The 19,617-nt window shown below is 39.5% G+C and overlaps 1 protein-coding gene across 2 annotated transcripts in view; it reads left to right on the plus strand.

The window, feature by feature from the left end:
• The first annotated feature begins 10,458 nt into the window (after positions 1 to 10,458).
• RASGRP1 (RAS guanyl releasing protein 1) overlaps positions 10,459 to 19,617 on the plus strand; it is a 37,195-nt gene continuing 28,036 nt past the window's right edge. The window contains exons 1-2 of one of the 2 annotated variants that reach the window (XM_058026788.1): positions 10,459 to 10,614; positions 12,849 to 13,018. In XM_058026788.1, coding sequence (XP_057882771.1) covers positions 10,583 to 10,614; positions 12,849 to 13,018 — 202 coding nt within the window. In that variant the 5' untranslated portion in view covers positions 10,459 to 10,582. Of the gene's footprint in view, positions 10,615 to 11,644; positions 11,710 to 12,848; positions 13,019 to 19,617 lie in introns of those variants that run through there. The other variant, XM_058026787.1, reaches the window with a different exon arrangement.

The raw sequence follows: 19,617 nt of genomic DNA on the forward strand, positions 1-19,617 counted from the left end.
AAAATTAGAAAGAAAAGGCTCATGATTGAGATAGGCTTGTTAAACAGCTGGAGTGACTTCCTGAATTTCCTCTTATCCCTGATGTTTCCACTGAGATTAGAGTTCAAGGAATGGGAAAATAAGGTAAATGAAGAAAGTAGTTGAGGCCTACAAACAATGCCTGCAAAGGTGTCTGCAAAGTAATTCATACTGTATGTAAGTAAATACAGGCAATTAAAATAAAGGCAAATAAAAGCAAATACAGGCAAATAATACAAGTACAAATACAATATACAATGTACAAATACAATACAAATAATACAAATAATACAAAAACAAAAGAAAAAAATTCAAATAACTCTCCAGTTTTGTATGGTATACCTCAGCATGTTCTGCAATCTACACAGCTCCAAAGGAACAACTTCCTATAGAAGCATGTCAAATATTAAAATTATGTCTGCTTCTCTGACCATCACCACAATGATTAGTACAGCAAAATCTTGGAATTTTGTATGAAAATGAGATGGTCTAGCACACCTACCCAGTTGCCTGTCTTCTAGTGGTGATGAACAATGTTGTAAAGTCAGTATGGCATGTGCATGCTTCCCACTGGGTGCCTGAGGAATCATCAAACTAGGTTAAAGAGGTATAAGGTTGTGAAACCCAAACAGCAATTACCCCTACAGTGTGCTATTATCTATTTTTTGCCACTTATCCTGCACAAAAAGCCAAGGGGTCTACAGACCTATTCTGATTAAAAGTTTGAATTCTTTTTCATTGTCACAACCACAGACTGAGACAAAAGAACTTAACTTTCTTATCTGAATACAAATACTTTGCACCATTTAAAATAGTGATTTGAATATTGATAGAATCTGACCCATCCATCTAAGCACAATTTCTTTCTTGCCATTGTTCTACTAGGGAACTAGAAATTAAATTTTTTGTCTACAGTCTTAAATAGTATTCTGTAATTGATGCTGAGAATAATAATGTGTGGCATGCTCTTAAAGGCAGCATAAACCAATCTGCATTATGAACACTAGTTCAGTTACTCTGACTCATTAGTCACACAGTTTACTGGCAATGTTTTTCCCTCCTCTTTGTTTTCTGAACTTCTGAAGATAATACTAAGTTTAAATACAAATTTTATAATGTGTTTGTATTTGCAAAAATGTAGCACACTTTTTTTAACCTGTGAGTCATCCTGAGCAAACATTAGCAGATCTTCCTTTCAAAATTCCAAAGAAGTGATAAAATAGGACAGGTAGATAGGTAGAGAACACACACAAATGATCACTCTTCAGACAGAAGAAGAAACTCTAACTTTCACTGCTGTATTGTTTTCAAGTTGTCATAAGACTTCACTATTCATGTTTATACCACAGGATTTAAGAAGCTTTCAGAAGTTTGTCCTGGTTTCAGCTGGGATAGAGAAAGGTACTATGACCCTTTTCACTGATGATTGAAGGAGAAAAATAAAAAGCTGCAAATGAACAATTTTGAAAGACAATTGAGGCTACAAAAATCTTCAGATACTTTGCATAACCCTCTTGTAGACTGACAAGCAGAAATATGAGCACAGAAAGTTTCTGGCATCTGACAATTGTGCATTGTTTTCCAAGGTAGATATTCAGAGACACCTGTAATTAGAGACTAAGTTCCTGAACCTAACAATGCTTGGGCTAGGGCTTTACAAGGACCCCTTAATAAGGAGCTCTTAATAAATAGGGATGTATCTTAAACAAGATTAATTTTCAGCATATGAATTTTCAGCTCCCTGTTTGGCATTTTGCAATAAGAATGCATTTAGATGTGAATACACTGAATTTGCAGAATTGCTGTCTAAATACCTTCAAATAATTCAATTATTTATATGCTACTGAACACTGATAGTGGTGTATATTCCCCATTACAGTTTGTTCAGTGCTGCTACATCTACTCTCCCTGATTAAAACTGAAGCCAGCAATGGATAGGGCATCTAATCCAGTAAAGTGGCAGTAATACTTAACAATATTGCTATTCTGAGCAGTCCTTTAAAACAGGAAACAATACACATTGCTTTAAAGTTGAAAAGGTAAGGAGTTATAAGATGGGGAAAAGGAAAGGATCTGAGGAGTTCAGAAAAATTTGCATCATTTTAGGTCTAAGTAATTGACATTGCCCTCTATTCATGTCACATCTGGCCACCATGGACCACCAATATCCATTTTTGGAGAGAAAAATTATTTAAAATTGTCTTTATTGCATTAATTTTCCTGATCCTGTTCCCAACAGCATTTATTTCAAATCATCTATTAAAGCTACAAAACTGAGGAGCAGGTTTTACATTCCCTTCCTCTAAGTTTGATGGTGTTGACAAAAGAGTGTTAAGTATTTTCCTGCGAAGGGTCTGAGAACAGTTTTGCTCCCCCACCTCTTCAAGGTATTTGCACCATAACTGTAAGACCTATAGAGACTGACCAGTGTATTGCCCTATCCTGATGATATTCTTCAGGGACCACACAGAAGTTCAATAAAGTACTGTGAATGGTAACAAGTTTTGTAAACAGGTTTGAAAAAACCCTCAGGATTTTTTCTAAAAAGCTCCAAATATATTATGAAGTATCAGCTCTCTTCAACTTAAAAAGGCATCAATTAAATTACTCAGTCTATCACTCTTCCTTCTGGGTCGATGGAAAAAAGAGCCTCCAGGTCTAGCCATAAGTATAGAAAGTTGCTGAGAACAAGAGAACACATGAGGGAAAAACGAAGTCTTGAAGAGCTTAATCTTTCTCTTCATGCACACACAGAGCTGTTAAATTTACTGTTTGCAGCTCACACCAAGACTACTTTTTCCTTTTAAATAAGGAAACTCACTGCTAGTTTTTGTAGCAATAACAGCAGAAGAGAGGCAGCCCTTGGCAGCCACTGTTACCTGTAACCACATTCTTAGCTCAGTTCTGCTTCCTTCTGATCCTCCAGAACCATGGGCTCGCTGAATTGCTGCAATCGGTTTGAGGGAAGATGCTCTTCCTTCCCCATTATCTCTCTTTCTTCAATGAGCATACTAGAGAAACAGAGAGAGGAGCAAGCAAAACCTGGTGAGAAGAACAAAGAACTTTTCCTTTAAAGTGATGGAACAGGAGAGTCCCTCAGTAGAGAAGAATGGGGCTTGTCTACGTGGCATATCATGTCCAATTACATTTTCAGCATTCAATTCGGTGCTTAGTTCAAATCAGCACAACCTTGCATTCCAAGGTGAACTTCCCTTGGAAAAGATTCCTGCCCTGCAGATGAAGTCAGAAAGGGCAGAGAAACACCACTTACCACACGACGTCCTGTGAAACCCCTATGACTACTCCTTACTTCTTCTCACCTCACAGTCAGCAGGAGCTGTCACTCCTACTTGTTCACACAACCCCTGAGTTTGTCACTGCAAGTAATGAGGGCAAAATTATTATCACTGACCTTGAGCACTGCAGCAGCAAAATCAAATTTTGTCCACTCACTTTGGATATTTTGAAGGAGCTCCACCAGAAACAAAGCACATGGAAACCATGTCTACATTTCTTTCCAACTTGAAGGACCAGTGTAATTTTAGGAAAAAATTAAGTAAACATTATATTAAAAAAACCAAACCCCAACACTTCTGAGAGCCCAACTTTCATCCTGTTATACTTTCAAAGGGACTGTTTTATCCACAACAATTTAACTGTGAAACCAATTGAAAAATGTTTAAACAATACACTTAGTGTATTTCTAGAGCATGATGTCTGGCCTCTCGCTGCTGACCAAGAAATATCCTGTAAAGGAAGTAGCTAATCACTGTCTCCTTGGAAAATGTTTACAAAGGGGGTTTGGGGTGATATTATCTACATCCTGTTTAAGTAGCTATTTTGTTCTGTTAAATCAGATGGTGAACCAAAAAGAAGCATTCTTAGTAGTATTGTTATGCTTTTCCTTTCTGTATCTTGAGTTTCTAGACAGTTATTTCAAGGGTACCAGCTGTTTTTCACCTTATCTATCCATATTTTATACACATCTGTTTTAAGAAATAAGGTGTTTTGTGCTATTCTTATCAAAATCAGTAGGTAAACTGGATATACATGTAAGCAACCAAATAAAATCTGACCAAATATGTTTATTCTGAAAGATCATAAAGGAAAGAAAGCTACTTTGCTATGGGCTACAGGAGAGAAATAGAAGTTATGATGACAATGCTGTTGGACTCAGTTATAGTAAATAAAAACTTTTGTCTTTTGCTGATGCCAGAATTAAATGTGATTTTATTGATACAGAATACAGATTTCCGTTTGCAATATCAAGACCTTTCACTGCATATTGCCCCAGTCTGAGCTGCTTCTGAAATTCAAGGTAGGCAGATGATCCTATAGGCAGATGATCAATGTTTACTGTAATTCAGCATTCTCCTAAATAGAAAAATATCAAAATCTTGAATCAATAGCAAGGCTGGGGAATTGAGCCCAACAGCCACATAAATCAGTGTGAATCTACTCGGAAGAATGCCACCAGTTAGTAGCATTTCCTAACCCACCAGACCTCTTGATATTTTTATCTATTATCAAGATATACCTTAATTGCTTTTTCTAAATTTTACTAGAAGAATTCATTTTAATCCACTTTTGTTTAAAATTTTCTTGATTAAAAGCAACAACAAAATCTCAGTTTCAATTATACATGGCTGATAGTGCAAGACTGTTGCCAATCAGTGGCTTGCACATTACCTGTACATGCACCTGATTATAAACTTAGGCATAGTTCATAAAGTAGATTTTAGACTCCCTGCTGACTTTTAAGTCTGTGAGGGAGCCCAGAGTGCACACAGAAGGAACATCTAAGTTATTAAAAATTAGAAATATCTAAATTTTACTGTGCTAGCTCACTTCATATTGTAACATTTATCCAAAAAGAAGAAAAAGGGAAGAGGAATTTGGCCATTTTGGGGATATTTGCCTCTGCCCAGAATCCCAATCAGAGTACTGATGACACTGGAGTAGTATATGCACTACCTGATGCATTTATTCCTTTATCAGTCTCAAAATTCCTGGACTGAATGAGAAAGCTCTAATTTGGGTTGCACAACCATATGCTCATGTGCATTCCTGGAATATATGAACACTTTCACAAGCACATATGCAATTCTTTTCAGAGTATATTACCAAGCAATTGGATAAATATTTATGAACACAGCTGCATATATAAAAAAAAGATTTAATCACTCATTGTTGTGAAGGACAGTGAGAGGGTTTTTTTCTATTTAAAAAAGGGGAGCAGATGCACAAGGAAAGGGCCGCAGAAGTTGTACTACTCAAAATGACACTATGAGGACTTTTTTTTTTACAAAAACTAATCAGCATTACTTAGTCCTTTGTATGATTGAAGAATATGGTTTTTATTTAATTTTCACTACTGACTGCTCAGATTTCTGCAATTCCTGCAGGTAAAAGAATGACCAGTCAGCACCTGAAGAATACAGCAAATAAATGTGTAGAGAGCTCTTTTTGGCACTTAAAGAGCAAGAACACTCTAGAGCCCATAGAAGATGCACAAGAAGTTTCTACTTATTTCAGTCATGAGACAATATTTTTACTTCTCTAATCCTCATTCCCTAGTGACAACAAGCCATCTAACTTCTGTAATCAAAGCAGTTGAAAATGGCAACTCCCACCAGTATGCCTCTTTGTTTGCCCCCACTACACATCCATACTATTATTTAAATGGAAGCAGAGATGCTGTGAAAGAAATGATACCTTGTTTTATAGTTAAAGGTAATATTGACACCCATACACATGAGATATAAATTTTGAAGTTCACAAGGGGCCTCTCTACATGGTTATACTGTCATAACTGCAATGGCTTAAAAACACAGTCAAGACAAAGTTTTTAGGGATAGATAATGCCTTTTATTAGAACCCATAATATAGGCAAAACCACACAGATTTCCAGATGTTGTTGGTTTTTAAGTTCAGGAAATTTTAGATTTCAACATGACCTCCTGTAATACTACTGCATTCAGTCTGGGAGGTCTGGATAGACCAGACCAACTAGATACACGCCCAGTAAAAAGCATTTTGAATGGTCAGGCTCAGGGAGCAGGTGTTTTACTGTAGCTGGAGACCGGCAGTGAGCAGTGCTGGGGGAGCTGGTGCAGTGCTCTCTCCTCTAGTTGATGCAGGCAGCATTAAATTGGGATGACAGTTCAGTACACCTGGGGCCAGGGCTGCCATCCTGAGAGACCCAGGCAGGCTGAAGGAATGGACTGACCAAGGACAAATGCACAGTCCTGCACCTAGGAAGGAAGAGACTGCACCAATGTAGGCTGGGTCCTGGCAAGTGGGGAAGCAGCACTGCTGGGAAGGAGGTGGAGGCTTTGCCAGGCAGGGGCAGCACATGAGCCAGCAGTGTGCCCTGACAGCAGAGAGGGCCAGCAGCAGCCTGGGCTGTACTCACAGAGCCAGCAGAGAGGGAGAAGTGATCCACCACCACTAGATGGATCCAGTTCTGGGCATCCCAGCACAAGGAGGACATCGACAAACTGGATTGCCTTCACCAGAGGGCCACAGAGCACTTGTCCTGAGAGGACATGCTAAAGGAACTGGCCTTTTCAGCTTGGAGAAGAGATGGCTACAGGGGAGATGCAAGAGCCAACTGACTACTTCTGAGAATGCTCCCTCAATAAGGTTTTCACAGCAGTGCTTAGCAGGAGTATGAGAGACAACAAATAAATCAAAACAAACTTAGTAATTAGATGTGGAGATTATTTAATTTTCCAGATTTTTTTAACTACAAGGTCAGTCAAATGTTCTAACAGGCTGATCAGAGAAGCTGTGCAGTCTTCAGACTTGGAGGCTTTCAAGATCTAGCTAAATAAAGCCTTGAGCAACCAACAGCTGGTCATGCTTTGAGCAGAAGGCTGGACCTGAGGTCCCTTCCTAAGTCAGACATTGTGTGATTCTGAGACTCTCTACAGAAATTCTTGTTAAATCTACTCAAAATTTTGTAGCTTTTTAATTGTGCCAGTTGGTCTGATAAAAGTTATTGCCTTTACCCACAAGCTATGTCTTGCCTATAGTTTCCAAGACTAAGACTCACAGATATTCCATGAAGTGGCAGCATGTTTACACCCACACGGGTCAGTACCAGGACTGGACTCATTCAATCCACCCCACAGACCTTTGGCATTTGAAGTGAACAAAGTTATTCACAGTAGCTGTAACCACCACCAGTGTTCACTGAGAATGCTGGGGAATCCATGGCTGGCAAATAACTCAAAAAGTGCTCTGGCAAAATTAGAAACCAGCAAGTCCAAGTATTCCATGCTCTACTCTAGATTCTGGCAGTTTTTCTAAGCTTTTTCTTTTCTGCTTTCATGAATTCTGTTTGTGTCTCTCACCTTGTTCAACTAAAGGCTGACTGCTGGATGTTAATGTTTAACTGAAGCAACCTTTACAGAAGAAATGTCAGTATAGAATAGCGAGAGAATTACCCAAGGTCTGATAACCTCAATGGGGTTATCAGACCAAAATCTGCACTTACCCTGCAACTTTCCAAAAATGGAAATATTTGATAAATTGGTGAATGTACCCAAAGCCTAGATCATGGTGATCAAAAGGGATAACACAGGCTTGGAACAAACACTAGAACCACTCTACTAGCTACAACAGAAATCAACACTCACACCAACAAACTGTTTTAAGAGTTTTAAAATCTACAAACTTTAATTATAACAGAGAACTACATTTAGATGATATCTTAAACAGGGCAGACACTACAGAACAGCCACACCTTTGTCATATCACAGCTCAGATGGAAGCTTTTCATGTGCAATTGCTGGTAGGCTCTCACTGAGGACAATTTGTTAAATCCAATGACTCTGATTACTACCTAGTTTACATAAGAATTTGCAATGTTGACTTTTCATACAGTGACTCTTCTAAGGTTTCTATTTTCTGTTATTCTTAATTATGTTAGCAAGCTTTTCTCCTTTTCTGGAACTGCTTCCTACGCTATATTATCTGGCTTGCCTCCCTAATGTTGTCTACTGACCCTGCCACATACCAGATGTTCTGTCAGTGCCAAGGACCCTTCTCATTCATGATCCCACACCACAAGGACACTGAAGAGCTTTCAGAATGAGGCTGTGCTTTTACAATCATCTATGTTAAATAGATCTAAGTAAATGCTACTGGGAAAATGTATCGTCTCGCTCTCATGCACTGTTTGGTTGTGGCAACAGTTGAGCTAATATGAGTGGATGGTGAAATGATTTAAATAATTAGTACTGTATGAAAGAACATCTATAATTTTTATTTAGGTTATCTTAGTTTATTTTTTCCCTGGATTTTGTGTTCAACCCACTGTATGTAGCACATGCACCACTAGTTGGCCCATTCTAAAGAGCAGGTATGGACCCAGGAAAAATAGCAAACTGAATAAGCTTAAAATAGATTTGAAATCTATTTTCTGAAAGCTTTCAGAAAATTACTTTTACTCTGATTCAAGGCCAAGCTATGTTTTTGGTCTTGCAGTAATTTGGAGGGGAAAAGGTGTATCTTGAAGAACAACTAAATTCCAAAGATCCAGCTTGAGCTGAGGCAGTAAGATGGTTCTTTCACTTGATTCTGATGGTAAAATCCAATTTATAAGTTATTATTGTGGCAAAATCTTCCAGGAATCTGAGCACATGAGTACCAAAATATCTAGCTGGTCATGTTCCCTTGGGAGCAATATGGTCTGTCCTAGGCATAAGCACCTTGTAACTGCTAGCATGGTGGCTTAGTATCATGTTATACTTTAACTACTGAGTGGAGCTCTGGGAATAGAAGAAATGTCTTGCTTTTCCATAGAGCATATCTCTGATCCTCTGAGAACAAACCAAGCATGAATCTACTTTATACTAGGAGACCATTTCATCAGAAGGTTACATTCAGGGGTCAGTATTTCAGAGCCGCTGTCTGGGCACATAAACGGAATATTTGTATGAGATTGTGTACTGTAAGATTTACTTATGGATTACTTTCAGACCACAAAGCTAGAACGTACTCTTTCTGTCTAACCTCAGTCTCTCCATCTATTTGTGTGTGTATGTATGCATGCATGTGAACTTCTTAAGAAAAATGTGTTAAAGAAAAAGCAAAGATGGCTGGGATGTACTTCTCTGAAGTACAATTCAGCCAGGAGATTGGCTTACCAACACAACTGCCACAGAGGATGGTATGTGACTTTGGATATATATTAATGTATTTGGGTTTCTTAAACCATAGTGGACTCCAAGCTCTATGCTAGGAATGACCTTACAACTTAAAAGAATGGCACCTACTGAATGTGATTGCCAGGAATATGTAGGGTTTTTCCTTTTACCTGAAATTCTTCAGCAAAGCAAAAGTCAAGTTGCCCCAGTCCCTGTTGTGATAATGGTATTTATCACTGCCTCTGAGAAAAGCCAATGAGCAAAACTGTAATTTTGGAAACCTGAAATGTGCCCAGATTGTTGGCAGAAAATTACTTTAAATATCTGAACCTTGTCAGTTTGTCTTAAAATCAAAGAACCAGTTTATGAAATCTGTCTGGATCTTGGTGTGAGGCACATTGACATTATGACGACTAAGTAATGTTTAAAAACATAAACTGAGCTCTAAAACAATGACAATGCAGCATCTCCGGGACCCTGTATTTTGTACTGCTCTTTCTCAGAAAAAGACCATTTGGGTAAATTTCGGTTACAAGATATAGGATGACTTTGCCCTGTCAGATTTCACACCTGGCCATTTGTTCTCAGAAGCAGAAAAGTTGACAACATTGAGTTGGAAGAGCACTCACAAACTCCTAATCGTGATACAAGAACCATGAAAACCACTGGGGCCCCTCTCCTTGCTCTGCAGTTAAACTGGAGGGACAGCGTAAGGCGCCGGATAAGCCTTTAAAATGGCAATCATGAACGTGGGCACCTGAGTTTTGTGCCCCCACCTGAGCACGGCACAGAGGCTCGCCTGGTGGGCCAGCCGCTGTCCCACGGGCGAGCTGCATGAGCCGGGCCCCTCGCGGTGAGCCGGGCCCGAGCCGGGGCCCCCGCCCGCACACCGCGGCCGGCGGCGGAGGGGCCGGGCCGGCATCGCCCCTCGCTGCAGCCGCGCCCGGGCCCAGCCACGCGGGAGCCCGGCGGCTCGGAGCAGCCTGCTCTGGGAGCCGCGAGGGGAGGGGAAGGCAGGGCAGCTCCTGCCCTGCCGAGCCGGGCCGAGCCGAGATGGTGCCGTGGAAAAAAAGTTGTGGCGGCTTCAGAGCTGGGCGGTGCGAGCGCGTGCGGGTACCTAGTAAAGCCGGCGGCTTCAGAGAAGAGCAGCCCCAGCTCAGTACTTCCTCCTGCCGATAAGATCTCCGCCAGCGCTCGTCACGGGTGGCGGCCGCCGCCGCCGCTGCCCTACTTGAATCGGTTTCAGACTCCTCCCGAGGCGAGACGGGAGCGGGAGCGCGGCGAGGCGGGAGGGAGGAGGCGATGCTGGGGGCCGCGCCGCTCCGCCCGGCCTCCTCCGCCCCGCGCAGCCCCGCTCCCTGCGCTGCCGGCAGAGCCTGGCGGGCGGCGGAGCTGCCGCTGGGACAGGCATGGGGACCTTAGGCAAGAGGAGAGAAAACCAGTGAGTTTGCCGTGCTGCTTTTACCCCCGTCGCTCCGCTCCCCGCGGCGGAGGGCACCGGGGTCGGTGTCACGCCTGAGAGCGTGCGGCGCCCGCCGGGGCGGTGGGGCGAGCGGGGGCTTCCGTGGGGCACGGGGGTGGCACTGCGGGGCCGGCCGGGTCCTCCCGAGCGGGACAGGGAGGGGAAAGAAGCGCGGGAGGGAGTGTGCGGGGGAGGATTTTGTTTCGCCCTTTGGGATGCCGGTGTGGCCGAGCAGGCGGGTCAGCGCGGGTGGAGGAGCCTCGCGTTACGGCGCCGGCTGAGCGCCGCCCGGGCTCGGTTACCTGCGGCGCGGCGCGGCCGGGAACGCCGTTGGCACCGGCCCGCCGGGCAGGCGGCACCTGCTCCGGGGTCAGTCAGCCTGGCATGGTCACTTGTTTGTGATGTCCGCCCCACCGCCAAGGGTGTACAGTGGAAATGCAGGGCAGGCGTCCCCGCGCTGCACCTCAGTCCCCCTTTCGTCTGTCAGGTCGGGTGGCTGCTGCGAGAGGATCTGTTTTGAGGAATAACCAGCGGTGCCACTGGCTGAGCTTTGCCTGTCCAGCATGGCCAAGTCGGCCACAGTGTAACTGTAAACTGCTTTCAGGTGTGGAAACTTCAGGTTTTTTCCTGGGTGTTGTCAAAGCCTGAAATATCTTCTGCCTTAACTCGAAATATCTTCTGCTTTAATTCTTACTTTTTTGCTACTTGCTGGGATCCTCTGCCCTATGCTGAAGAGGCACGAATAAAGCTATGAATAAAGCTAGGAGAGGGGCTTAAGCTTGTTAAAAGAAAACACTGAAAGCTGATCAGGCCCTTGTTCTTTTTATATGAGAACAGGAAGTCAGATCACAAAGCTAAGAGGGAAATTGAGAAAAAGGGGGAAGGGTAGAGAATATTTGTGTGTCAGCTACTGTCAGCCTAACTAGGTAGGAGCTCAGTTATGAGTATTGCCTCTGAAGGGTCAGGTGTGTATTTTCCTGAATTTGAAATTACAGAGGCTGGGATCAGTGTTGGGTTGTAAATGACACTGTGGTCAGTTTTGTGGCTTCCCCAGCATTCAAGTGAGATGGAAAGGTAAGGATGAGGCTGGACTCTGACAGGGATAAGGTAGGGTCTTGTCTTTCTTCATAAGGCATGCATTTTTTTAACTTCATGCAGGAGTGCCTATTCAGGGATATCTGTGAATTAATTTCCACTATCTCTATGTAAAACACACTGGAGGAAATTCTATGCCGTTTCTTCCTGGGACTATTAGAGTCTTGCATGGTGTTCCAAGAAAAGTTATGTGATAGCACCTTAAAGACACTGGAGTCACTTGTTTAGGAAGGCTGTGGAGTTTCTGAAATAAACCCAGAGGATCCCTGAAATTTCAGGAGTCCCTGAAATAAACTCAAGTTTCAATGAAATGGCAGTGCTTGTTGTTATTTTGCAAGCGGTATGATTATACTCTTAAGTCAGATCTTCCAGTGGTTCCTGGTATTTGCAGGCAAATATATTAAATCACTTTTCATTAATACAATATTGTTCCAATTTACTATTTGATACAGAAATATGAACTTGTGTGCAAGCAATGAATAGCCTTTAATATTATCTATAAACATACATGTTCTTGCAGTAAAAGGTATTATACGAGTAAAACACAAGACTAAAATTAGATATGTGCTTTACTTTGGTCTTATTTACCGTTGTTATTAAATACGTTTATTTGCTCATGTATACTATTTTAAAGCAACCTAGGAAATAATAGTATTGAATAGATGCAAATTAATATAATTGTTTTGGTTGTGAAATACTCCACTATTAGGTTGTGCTGATATTTTGTTTACTTAACAGTGACTTCTCAGATTAAATTAATAAAGCTAGTCAGGTGTTTTCCAATGTGTTTAGTATTTTTTTTGCTCCTTTACTTTTGGTGGACACAGACATCTGATGGTAGGTTATTGCATACTCTCCAACAAACAGACAAGACTGCTGATAATCCTGACAGATCATTCAGGGAGCTCTGTGACCATGTGCTCTGCCACTCACATTTAGCAGAAAAAAAGTCACTTACTGAGCAGTCCATTTGGTGTACATATCAAGTGGGAGGGTTATGTATTTCAGCAACCCAACTAGAAAGAGTTAATTGTCCTTTAAATCTTTCCTCCTTTCCCGTGCAATGTAAAATTTGCCACTCTATCTTGTATTTACTTCACTATTGTGCTTTCTCCTAGGCAGCCTGCCCAAGCATGCAGCACTGCCCCTGAATCAGCGCTGGAGCTGCAGCAGACCAGCCACTGTCACAGCCTCTCAAACCATACTCAGGTCATGATGGTGCCCTTGGGGCACCTAGCCAAAGGAGCCACTTTGGAAGACCTTCTTGAAACCTGCATTCAGTCCTTTGGTGAGTGCCTGGAGGTTTTTAGAGTCAAATTAATTTGTTTCTATGTCTATGGTTAAGTTTCTGTTGGCTGTGTTTCCTATAGGGAATTAAATACATTTATTGGGGAAGTCAAATGGTGTTCACTGAGAATTGTTTGTGCTACAGGTGATTGTATTGTTAGTTGATGGATGTGTTTATACAGCTGTGTGTAATATATGCTGAGAGATTAGAGTAACTACTGCTTGTTTTTCAGGGAACCGGATAAATTGCAATCATCTACACTTCTGAGAGTACTTTTGTTAAGTACCAATTTTGTAAGCTTCAGCAAGTTATCAATATATTTTTGTATATTACAATAACATTCTCATAATGCGTGTAAGCAACATGTTAATATTAAAGATTTTTAAACAAGAAGGTTATTTTTAAGCTAGGTGAGATAACACTGGATTGCTTTTTGCATTATCAGTATAGATTTCAAGTTGTTTCTTTATAAGAGGAAAGAGTCCAAACAGAAATCACAACTGCATTTTTTAAATGTATCAATTATCTATTTGTCTTTTTACAATAAGAATTGAAGTATGGATAAGTGTAACCATTGCCTGAGCTGTGTACCCCTAGTTTCCCTTTCTAGCTTTTTCATTAGTGTGTTTATATCCAATATTATTAAAATGTTATTACTGAAGACAAAGTGATTCTGAATAATTTGCTTATAAGTAGCGCATCTGTTTGTTAATGCTGAGTCTTTCAGGGCTTTGAGCTACTCCCAAAGTATATAGAGGAAAGTCTTAGTTTCAGAAGTAGTCCTTAGAAGATAAATGTACTTGAACACCCACTCATCTCTAAAATAATTATCTATATAGTTAAATAGTAACACATTGTGCTGATCTACTGGTACAGTGCATAAATACTGTGTAAACAATGACTAATCTTTCACATTTGTTTAAAACGAGTTTTTTTTTTTAACTTTAAAGCCTTCTAATCAGCATGAGCAGAGAAATGCATGTCTGAGAAAAGCTGGTGAAACATGTAATTGTCAGTAAATCTTGTCTCTTTTTTTGCTTCTTTTCTTCTTCAATTCATTATTGTGAAAACTCTGAATTTCTGTAAAGCCCTAATTCCTCAACAAATGTTGATTGATATATATAAATAAATTTCAGTTCAGTAGCAGGGGGATAAGTTATCTAAAACATAAGGCTTTCAGGTAGCTGTAATGACTACTTGACCAATATTAATATCTCCACATTTTAATGAAAAAACAGTAATATAAATGTAACATTATAAAATTATAGAATAGTTATTAAAGTGATTGATTTAAAGTAGGGCAGGTGAAACCCTGAGTAGGAGATTATTTTTGGCTAATACTCTGTATAGCAATATAGTCATGCTTAGGTGTTCTCAAATTGCTGAGCATCAGTACATTAAAAGGACTGAGGTAATGAAGAAAAGTACCTTTGCAGTTCAGCAACACATGCGTGTGAATCTTTCTTAAGGGTTTCACACTTCAGCTAGAAAATTTACTGTAATCCACTAGGTAGGGTTTTCCTGACCCTTGACAAGCTTTACATAAGTTGAGCAAGGTGAATTGTAGTGCATCAGCAAACGTCATTATAACTCACTAAGGACTGCTGAAATCATGTTGTGTGCTGCAGAGGCTTAGACCCTTAATTGGACAATTCATAGTAGTGTCTGTATTTATACATCTTCCATGAAACTATGCATGTTCTTATGCTGTGTGGGAAATTCCCATTAAGATATTTAAATAAAAATACAACTGCTACAACACTAGGTAACTTGCATAATAAGTTCATTAAAGAAGGCTCTTGTTCTATCAGCAAAATCAGTGCAAAATTCATTCACATTATTGTGCCAGTAAAGGAAGAGATAAAAAGTCTTTAATCTGAGATTTTGAAGAGGGTTGGGGGCAAGGAGCAAAATGGTGGGAAAAAAAGCATAACTGCAGAATGATTACAAGGAATCTGAATGATTGAGCAAATTTCTTTCCATGCATATATGGATATACTGAAATCTTATAACCTCTATGCTGATAGTTCTGTTTAGGGTGAGATTTTATCTTCAGTCTTGGATATGCTGACCTATAATATTTTGTATATTATTCTATAAAGTCATTATTGTGATTTGAGTAAGTTTTATTTAAATGTTTAAAGTACAGAATCCCTCCCAAGACATTGTACATTTGAAGTTTACTTTCTGAAAAAAGCCATTGGTTTATTTGCTGTCTAGTCTTAAGGAGAACAAGAGGCAGTAGATAGTGACGATGATGTGTCATGTTTCAGAATATGTACTGCATCTTGTTAGCATTATACTGGACTTGCTACACATGCTATGTGTACAAATACAATTCCTCTGTAATGGATGCAGCTGAGTTTATACTCCTGGACTCAATTATAGAAGTTTGGAGAAAGCAAACAGTGTGTAAGAGAGGCTGCGATCAACAATGGTGTGTAAGGAGAAGTTGGCAGCCTTTTAATGTATATGCAGAGAATATCACAAGAAGGTCTAACCAAGAAGGTATTAAGTATCAGTACATACTTACAGCTGTGGAGAACACAGACTGCAAGTTTGTATTGATTCTTGTTGTACTGATTGTTGTAGTTCGTCTTACAACATGATTTGGGAGAAGAAAGGAGGATGGGAATTTGCCAAATTGAAGTTAAGAGTGAGACAACTTTGCTGCAGTATTATAAATGGGTTCCAAGAGGAAAGACTTTGTTAGGAAAGCCAAGTTAATCCAAAAGCTTAGTCAGTGCAGTTAACTTAAAATCCTCCTTTGGGGTGATTAGTATGTGTGCTCTTTCACCTCTCTCAAACTTGGTCTTCTTTAGCTTGGACTGATGAATGACAGGTGTGTGCCTTAGTGACAGAAACAATGAGGGGCTTAAGAGGTAATTTGAAGTCATGTCACTACATCTGAAAGAGTACATCAGGCCAGTGTTTATTCAACAGCATGATGAGGAGATGCTAAAAGTAGAGGTTTCTTCAAGTTCCATGGAAATTTGAATCAGGATGATGAAGATGAATCATCCTGCAAATGAATTGCCAAAAGTAAAGGCAACAAAAAAGCAAGGATGTAAGTGAAGGCAGGAGTTTGGGAAAAAATAGCATGATGAGATATTGAATGTTGGAAGTGTCTTAGAAAGGAATATTGGTCCTTTCTTAGGAGAAGATCTGTGGAGACTTGAAACCACTCTCACCAGTTTTAAGAGAAGATATTTGGTTGTACAGGAGAGTGATTCAAAACATGTTGCAAAATGTGTCTCAGAAGACCTTCCAACATTATAAGTAGCTACAGGATGGTGTTACTGCTATGATCTGGATTGACAAGAATTGTAGAGCACAAATAAATGCATCACACCTGATTGCCTAGAAAAGAAGGGGAGGAAAAGAGAAAGAAAGGAAGGAAGGAAGAAAGAAAGGAAGAGCAGGAGGTAGGGTAAAATGATTTTAAAAACTAGAAAAGACAGTAGCTGCAGAAAGGTTAGATTCAGTGCAACCTCTACATCAGAGAGGTTGCACTGAATCTAACTTCACTACTAATCCTGAACAAAAAGCTCATAAAGAGATAACTAAAAGTATATTTTCCATTGGCAACAAAATGGCTTAAGTTGTAAGTTCAGGGAAGCAAAGAAGTAGTTAATAGATCTTGGCCCAGAATATGACAGCTTCAAGAGGGAGATAATTTATTCTGGAGGAAATCTTCATTAGTGACTGTGATTCTGGAGTGGAATTTTACAGAGAACAGTGACTTTAACCCCCTGCATCCATTTTTTTTCCCATTATGTAGCACATGAAATGCCACAGGAAATGTACTTTTGACTGGCAGACAGGTCTCTGAAAGTCAGTATGGCTTTGACTCTTATTTTGTTGCTAGTTGTGAAGGCATTTAAGTCTATCAGCTTTGTTGTTGAAGCCAGCAGAGTTAGGTCTAGTTTGCTTGCTGGCAGGTCAGTGGAACACAGGAAGCATCTGCTTAGTAGCACAGCCATACTTTTATGTCTAGTTCTTATAGCAATCTTTGTGACACTACATAAATGAATAACATATATTTAGTTCAGAAAGTGTTACAGATCAGAGAGGAAAAATGTATTAGCAGTGTTCCCTTCACTGGATACCTAATATGTTAATTTTATATCTGCTAAATGTTCGTGACATTTATCATGATACCCTAGGGTATCCTCATGGTACTGTGAACTTGAAATTCTGAATATGTGTTTTGAAGTCAATTTCTAATCTAGAAATTACTTTTGTTTTGTAACTTCACAATATGTTAGTGCATGGTAAGAGGTCCCTGTTTGTTTTCTTCGACTACGTCTATTTTTATCTTATAAATCTACTTTTTTAATCTAGAGTAAAGTTTAAGGGTGCCTATTTTTTAAACAAACATACCTTTCAAAGATCCAGTGAGCTGTTTTAACATGCATTCAAGCTTATAAACCATGTAGGGTCAGAGAGCCTTCTCCTTGCCCACACAGAATATTTGTTTAAATTGTTTTTACAAGTGTTTAAAGACTGTATTGCAATCAGGACAACGTGTGTCTTCAGCATAGTGCCAATTTGATATCTCCTTCTTTTGTCTGTAGTAAAGTCCTGAAATGTTACCTAGAATTACCTAACAAACAATTCCAAGAGTGCACTTGAAAGCCATCGTTTACTCTAATACGTCTTGCTAAAAAAATCTGAGGATCATTTAAAAGCTGAGAATTCTGTAAGAGCTCAAGATGTTATTGTTATGAAGGAGTTTTTGTCCTTAACCTCTGAGTACAAGATCTTACTCTTTGCCTCTTACATTTGAGTGCTGGAAGTATGTTTACTGTAGCATATGAATAACATATGCTTATCCTACAACTCAGACACTTCAGTTAAAAAGAGATCAAGAAGTATCATCTTCAAATGCATGTCACAGTGCAGTGTCCCTGTGTTTGGTTTATTTAAAGAGGTGTAAGTAAAGGGCTTTAGGAAAGCAACAAAAATATTTCTGAGACCACGTAGCATAATTCCATGTAAAATCTCATCCATGATAAACTGTTTGCAATGGAGCTACTTGTTTATACATATATGTCAGTTTTAACCCATGGAGGACTTAAAGGAAGTGGAAAATTACAACTTCAAAGATTAGCAATGTTCTTAATAGGATTTATGTGAACCTAATGCAATTTGCAACTTCTAATAGTCATAAAAGCCATGGAAAGCTAGGTCTAGGAGTAGGTTGTGATGTGAAGTTGTTCTGCAGTGTTTGATCTGTGCTAAACTAGCTTGTTGCCTCAATGTGTGATAAACTGACATGTTTGTAAACAAACCTTATAAATGCTGGAAACTACATTCAGACTAATTTGGATGAAAGATGCCACAGAAGTGTTTTGATAGAAACCAAAAAAATCTCACAAAGGTGCTGATGCTGGTCGCTTCTTAGGTGCAAGCTACCAAAAGATTAACATGGTTCTCATTTTCTGGAATGAAAAATAACTGTATTATTGAGTTGTGTAGTTGTGTGAACTGATAATGTCTTTATATTGCTCATCTCAATATCATGCAAAAACATATTGAGACTTAGGAATTCTTTGAGAGTCATATATATATTGCATCTGTCTTACAAACAACAAACCAGGCAAGTTAGAGTTCCCTCCTTAGAGCTGTAGGCATTTTCTCCTCTAAAATACAGAAAAAAATGAAAACTATCCCATTTTTCCCATATCAGTTATCTGCAAAAAACTCACTCTATTTTGAACACAAATATGTTCTTCCACTCTGGTTCAAGCATACAATTAACTACTAAAACAATCACAGGTCAATTACTGTGTTTATCTGTTTATCAAATTTACTATATAAAAAATTCTTGCGTAGAATTCTGATTCAAAGGCAATAAATTCTTTCAAGGCGTATGCACACCCCCAGAATGCAACTATTGCCATTTGCTTTTTTCCTCTCAGGTTTCCCTGAACAATCACCTGTTTTTTTCTCATGCTGCACAAACTTGCAGGGTTCTATCCCTTCTCTTGATGCCTGAGCTGAATGTTGAGGTCTCCAGTTCCCCCCAAGGTGTTAAGTTTTATCCACGATGCTGTTCTGTGAGAAAATGCTGTTGATCATTGTGTGTTAAGTAATCTGAGTGCCATTTGGTCAAATACAGTGCAGAAACCTTACTATTGCTTGGCAACAGAAACTATGTTAATGATCAATTAATGACATTGTGGGAACAGAAGAGTCATTACTGCTCTGTAGAATGCATGACATTGTGGGAAGAGAAAAGTAGTTACTGCTCTGGAGAATTCTAAGTGCTGTTTAGCTAACTATTGAAGTTAATTGTGGTTGTACCAAAATGAAAATGATTTCTTTTTTAACCTGATGTCTGTGAAAAAATTTTCCCAAAGAAAAGGAACTTTTAGATTTCTTTATATGTATATTATAGAGTTCTACATAGCAAATTTGACTTCACTTTTTCAATATAATTTTCCAAAGCCAGAAGTAAGTAATAAATCAAAATGAAGAAAACTTAGACTTTCTTCTTTATAATGAAGTCTCTTATTTACTTATATTTACTACTGGGATATGACTGCAAATTCTGTCTTCATGCATCTCAATATAACTTCAGGAAAAATCAGTAT

Source organism: Melospiza georgiana, chromosome 6, assembly GCF_028018845.1.
Source record: "Melospiza georgiana isolate bMelGeo1 chromosome 6, bMelGeo1.pri, whole genome shotgun sequence".
NCBI classification, from domain to species: domain Eukaryota; kingdom Metazoa; phylum Chordata; class Aves; order Passeriformes; family Passerellidae; genus Melospiza; species Melospiza georgiana.